We start from the raw sequence: 6365 nt of genomic DNA, 5'->3' as shown, positions 1-6365 counted from the left end.
TGACTGGGGCAAGACCGCCCATGGGCGAAATTGGAAACTCTGGTAGCTTAAACAAAGTGAAAAAAGAAGTTCACCGTTAAATGTTCCAAAAAGCTAAGCAACAGGCGACAAACAATACTGTAGTTGATGATTCTGATGAAGAGGACTTTGCAGATTGTATTTGTACCTTCTATCTGCAACTGTTTTCTAGATCCAATCCAAAGTATTGTTTGATTAAGTGCAAAATGTGTACCAAATGGTACCAAAAAGCTTGTGCTGGAGTGAGAACTAATGAATATAAAACATAATTCTGTTATTATTACAAATATGCTGCATTTAAAACAATAGAAATGGTCTCTCTACCAACAAAGGCCCTTATGCATAAAAAATAGTAAATACTAGCAATATGAAATTAATAAATATAAACTAGGTTTCATATGCACAAAATGTGGATAAAAAACGTTCATACTTTATAATTTTTCAAGTAAAAGCATTTACTATTTTTTATGCATATGAATGAAAATTTGATAGGGCGGTCTTACCCCCATGTGGGAGCAAGACGGTTTTTTGTTTGATGTTTTTTCAAAACGTATTATCTTTTGTTCAGTTTTTTTTAATTTTTCTTTATAATAATGAGAGTTTCTGCAAAAAACATTAAATTTAATGAATAAAAACATTATTCTATTTAAAATATGTTTTTATTGGTTTTTAAGACAGTCAAACACTAAGTGGGCGGTCTTGCCCCCACTTCCCCTACATAGACTGCTAGTCGTGTGAATGTTCCATATAAAAGTTTAAAAAAAAATAGTTAGACGCAAGCGCGAAAGTGGAAAAAGCGGCCAAAAGTATTGCCTGTAGTATAACTTGCGCTTATGTCGGTTCTGGTTTGGAGAAAAGCTTAACAAACTTTTGTTGTTGTTTTTTTTTTCAATGCAAAAAATTTTCTAGATAGAAGCAATCAATGTCCCTCAGTGCAGATTTCTGCTACCGTGACTTTGTGCCATTCCTCTTTTTTTACATTCAATTCCATTTTGCCATTGGATTTGAATAAAAAGTTTCAATTTTTTTATATAATTTTAGTTAAGTCTGTAAAACAATGCGAAGCACAATGTTTTATGTGAATGGGCATATATTTATTTGTATGTATTATAAGCCATTTTTTTGCATAACCAACCGTATTCGTTGAAGTTAACATACAAAAACAACACGCAGAAAGTAGATTAGTTTCTCTTTTTCTTAATTTTGGTGTGTGCATATAAAGCTTTTATCAATTTTGATATTTAGGTGCGGATAGCATTACCAAAAAACAATGGTTGTGAAAATAAAGTTCTTGTTAATTTATTCCAAATTTGGTTCTTATATTCTCTCAGAGATCCAGCATTTTTAATTTCGAACAAATATTTCCCGATCTTTTATACCCAAAAATTGATTTGATTATTTCCAATCCAGCCGATAAAGTACTTTCTGATTGGTGTTGCGTTCCAATTTTTGGATTTAGTTCCACAAAATCAACACCTTCTATGCGATTTGTTTCACATAATGATTCCATTATGTACATACCTTCACGCAGTGTTAGCCCACCAAGAACTGGAGTTCCTGTACTAGGAGCTATACTTATATCTAAGGCGTCAATGTCAAAGCTTATGTGAAGTTTGTTGAAAGAATTAATTGCGTCGAGAGACATTTCTAGGATTTTCGCTATTCCATATTTATCTACTGCCTGTAAAAAAAATAAAAAATACTTAAACCTATTTTTTTTAAATAAAAATTTTACTCTTACATCCATAGAGAAAAATTTTATTCCAAGCTTTTTAAGTATATATGCTTCATATGGATCAATATCTCTTAAACCAATGTACACAAGCTCCTTGGCAGGTAAGCTAAAAAAAAGAAAAACAAATTTGAGAAACAGACATCGAAAATGGTTTGGATAAAGTTTTAAAGTAAAAAGAATCTAGGTATAAGAAAACCATAAAACCCAGTTTCGATATATGAAAGTCGACATGAAAAAGTAAAAACCAAATTCGCACCCGTGTGCCTTTCACCTCACAAAAAAGGGGTGTGTCTACAGAGGGATAATAATAAATCGAACTACACTCTATAGAGTACGAGTAAAATACATAGTAAACCCGCACAAAACGTCATTTTTAACACTTATTACTTACCCTACAGGCCCAATCTCGTGAACATTTAAACCTGCCCAAAGTCTTCTTACTTCTTGAATTAACAAAGCAACTGGCATCCCATGTATGTTCCCCGAAACTGATGTTGTATTCAAGTTAATGTCGGGATGAGCATCTATCCAGATAACAGAGGTATTTGGATTAACTTGCAAATGTCCAGCAATCGAGCCTACAATACCCACTTATTAAAGCCAAGCGAGTTCTTTAAGTGTTTTTAGCATACCAAATCCTATGGAATGATCACCACCAATAGCCAGATAAACATCATTTTCCTTCAAAATATCTTGAACTTTTTGGATGAGTGATATGCTGCATCCTTGAAACTCACCGTAGTTTTTCATATTTTGTAGTTCCTTATTTTTTAGTGTTATTTCTTGTATTTCGAGATCTCCATAGTCGTTTACAAGTATTCTTTCTAGATAATGTCAACTGTAAAGTTTATCTTGTTGTGGATTTCAAAACCCTTACCTTGAAGAATATCAATTAAACCAGCTTTACGTAATATTCTAGGAGTTTCTTCAACTCCATTCTTTTCTTGTCCCTTACAGAATGGCACACCAATTATTCCTAATGATTTAGATGCTACATGTGAAAATCTCCCAATATTTCTAACGTTTTTAAATGAATTTAAAAGCATGTTTTAACCAAAGCTTACATACTTAATACTGAAAGAACGAAGCATTGAATCAGAGCGATCATCTAATAAATTAATGAGCGATTAAACATAAACTAGTGTTTTTGACTCAGAAAATGCACTATCAAATAAATGATAACCCTCTACCTTGATTTGCATACGTCAGGGTGATTAACCAGATATTTTTCTTGTGATAAAGTAACTACAAGTCTATAGGGCGGCATTCACAAAAAAAAACTCGTGATTATAATCACTTTTAAAAAGAAAAATTATTAATAGATAGGAAATTATGAATGTGTGGGAAGAAATTGATTTAATATTACCTACTTGCCACGAAATAAAATGTTTTTCACGCTAACAAGCCTCAAGAATATAAAACAAAAAATGCACTGCTATAACGCTTTTCGCACGTATAGCCCAGGGTCGATAATTTTTGAAACCAAAAAAAATCATAGTAGGATGAAACCCATTGGAAAAGGAGGTGAATGTGATAAAAATAAATTACGGGCGAGCCGAGTTGGGGAAGTGGTAGGGTTGAGTTTTTAATGGTAAAAAATGGTATATCTTGATTTCCGGCAAAACTACAAGTCCTATGGAAAAAAGTTGTATGGCAAGGTTGTAGGTAATAAAAAGATCTTCAACTTATGTATAACAATTTTTTCACATAACCTCAAAGTTTATGTGAAAAATTCAAAAAACTGTGTTTTTGGTTTTTTATTTTTATCTTTTTCAAAAAAAATGTTTTTTTCTACGAAATTTGGTGAAAACTTACCTTATTATGTCCCGAATACACAGTAGTTTATTTGATTTAAAATATTTATTTTTTAGCCTTTTTTGACTAAATACCAAAAAAACACCCTAATTTTCGATCGAAAATTCACGTATCAAAATATCAGCTTTTTTCAAAAAATCGGTGGGCATTTTGTTCGTTAAAATCTTTATTTTCCAATAGTGTAAACAAAATTTACATTAGTATACCATAGTACATGTTCTCCGTAAATGCAAAAAGCTTGAATTCGAAAATTTTTTATCATTATTTAAAATTTTGGACTATTTATTAAAATTTACACTTTAATTACTCAAAAACCGTTACATTAATTAATGTAACATAAAATCTTACGGTTTTTGAGTAAATTAAAGTTGATTCTGAAATCCTTGTTGAATTTGTCCTATTGAAATATCCAAGCGGAAATAGAAACCGTTGACTTAAAAGTACGATTCCGGATTTTATACTTTTGCTTAGGTTCTTACTTCCGCCAAATCATCAAAGAAGCTCCTTTTATCTTTAAAAACATGACTCACTTCCCAATATTTTGCTAAATTTTTGAACTCTTTAAGTAAATCAATATATGAATTTAAATTTCTTTTTTCTTGTAGTCCATTCATTTTTTTTTTTTTTCATTAAATGCTTGCTTTTTGTAAGTCAGCTGTTTTTTTTTAATTTATTAAAAAACAACGGCAACACGTAAAGTTATAAATGATACCTTTTTCAAAAGCCAGAGTTGTACACTTAATTCAAATTTTTAAATCAAATCATTTCAATTAATTGTTCTCGAAATAATCAACTGCAAAGTCAAAATTTGGGAAAAAAAAGTTAAAAAAAAACACAAATTAAATACTATTTTTACCAAGACTATGAATTTAAATATGAAGTTAATCAATGAATTAAACTGCCTCAATTAATATATATCAAATACAGAAAATCATATTATACTATGCCTTATAGTTTCCGAGAAAATTAAAAACACGAAAAGTACAAAGTTTTTTTTGGATTCGAAAAAACATTTAAATTTTGAAAGAAAACAAATTCTTAAAAATAAATAAAAATGGTAAACGTATGAATTTCAAGGCCGGTGTATGAAAGTGAGATGAACTTCAACTCCCCTGCTTGGGCACACTTTAGGATTTGGGGTGGGGTCGGGGTTAGGTATGTACAAAGTTTCTTTTGGATTCGAAGAAACTTTAAAATGTTGAAAGAAAACGAAGAAAGCCCCCCCCCCCCTCTGGTAAAAAATGATTGTATTGAACTCCTATACAAAATACCGTTATCAATTCTTGTCGCCTAAGTTATCGTACTCTCTCCTTCAGGATGCGTCATAAACTCGTCTTGGTCGTGTCTGATAAGGTTTCTTGTTATTTTTATACAAACGACACGTCCGTTATAGATATGGCTCAAATAGATAGTTATTTTCTTTATACCCATGATGTGTCATATCTTGAACCGGCTATTATTATTTAATCAATTGTTTACCACAGCATCCAATTATAGGTTTTCCTTTTTCATTATAATAATTATATTCTATTTCAAAACCACAACGACATCAGTAATTATAGCTTAATTAGGTAGGTATAAAAAAACAATTTTTTGTATAGTTAGACCAGTAACTGATAGACTCTTAAGCTAAAATAACTTGATTTATCGGAATATAATATTTATTGAAACAAAATGAATTCCAACACAATTTCTCTAATCTTTGCGGTTACGGTTATTTTATCATTGCCAACATCAAAATCTCAGAGTATAGACAATTTTGATTTTGTTTGAGATTTATCTATTGAATGTTTTTTTCTTTTTTTCCAGCCAAATGTGGTCAAAATGAGATTTACAGTAATTGTGGGAGCGCATGTGAGCCATCTTGCGCAAACCCGAGGCCAATGATTTGTACACAGCAATGTGTGAGCGGGTGCACCTGCGAACAAGGTTTTCTAAGGAACTCCCTAAGACAGTGCGTGAGAGGGGCTAATTGCTAAAAATCTTATTGGAATATGGATATATTGCCTTCTCCAATAACCAAAAGGTAATAAACGCACACCAAAAATTCGCAATGAATTAATGTTTAACGAGTGCACCTACAAGTTTTATTTAATGTTTAAGAAAATTGCGATTTACAGCAATGTTTTAAAAATTTTCAAAAACAAAAAATAAATGCACAATATCCTGTACCTAGCTTGTTTTTTATTTTATTTGTAGTAGTTCCAATATCAGGGCCTTGGTCTTAAAATACGAAAGGATGGGGAGAGGCTTTCCCTTTCTGGTATTTTTTTAATGTTTTCAAATATAAGCAAATTACAATAACTCATGTTGAATCAATCAAAAATAAATCATTGGTTTTATTATAGAAGTTGGTACTAACTATGGACATACGGAGGATAGAAACAATATCAAATTATATGAAAAAATAGAAAGTTTACCTTAGTAGAGTGCTGTTAGTTTAAAATAATTAACAACATTTTTGTCCGAGTTTTTAAAGTCACAAAGTATAACCAAAGATACTGAAAAAATTCAACATTGTTCATTTTTATAGGATTGACTATATATTGGAAACTAACGGCCTTATAGAAGATATTTAGTGGAAGAAGAAACTTATATACATTATGTACATAGTCATATCTTAACATGGAATTGGCCTTGTTTACAATCAGGTTTATGTGCTCTGTGAAATCGAGATTGCAGTTAAAGTTACATAACAACAAGGTCTTTAAATCTACGAAAGATGCAAAATTAAAGTATTATTCTCGCTACGAGTAATCGACCAACTTTCTCATTTACATCAGTAAAATATACTTAA

General features: G+C 30.9%; 1 protein-coding gene across 1 annotated transcript; it reads right to left on the bottom strand.

Annotated features, from left to right (window-relative positions):
- Positions 1-1292: 1292 nt before the first annotated feature.
- Positions 1293-2880, bottom strand: LOC129910909 (arginase-1). The gene is made up of 5 exons (XM_055988505.1): positions 2631-2880; positions 2386-2577; positions 2145-2331; positions 1760-1859; positions 1293-1699 (listed from the first exon to the last, which is right to left on the bottom strand). The coding sequence occupies exons 1-5, from the start codon at positions 2797-2799 to the stop codon at positions 1346-1348; spliced, it is 1002 nt and encodes a 333-aa protein (XP_055844480.1). The 5' UTR covers positions 2800-2880; the 3' UTR covers positions 1293-1345.
- Between the last annotated feature and the right edge of the window lie 3485 nt (positions 2881-6365).

Source organism: Episyrphus balteatus, chromosome 2 (genome assembly GCF_945859705.1).
Source record: "Episyrphus balteatus chromosome 2, idEpiBalt1.1, whole genome shotgun sequence".
NCBI lineage: Eukaryota > Metazoa > Arthropoda > Insecta > Diptera > Syrphidae > Episyrphus > Episyrphus balteatus.
Note: the sequence above shows the minus strand (reverse complement) of the source record. Positions and strands in the feature narration are given on the sequence as shown.

What these genes read in the sequence shown, in the direction of transcription:
- LOC129910909 (XM_055988505.1), bottom strand. Translation starts at nt 2,799, where the DNA reads ATGCTTTTAAATTCATTTAAAAACGTTAGAAATATTGGGAGATTTTCA. An exon ending in TTTAATTGATATTCTTCAAG is followed by an intron (nt 2,578 to 2,630) that starts GTAAGGGTTTTG and finishes GACATTATCTAG; the next exon opens with AAAGAATACTTGTAAACGAC. An exon ending in TAAAATTTTTCTCTATGGAT is followed by an intron (nt 1,700 to 1,759) that starts GTAAGAGTAAAA and finishes TTTTTTTTACAG; the next exon opens with GCAGTAGATAAATATGGAAT.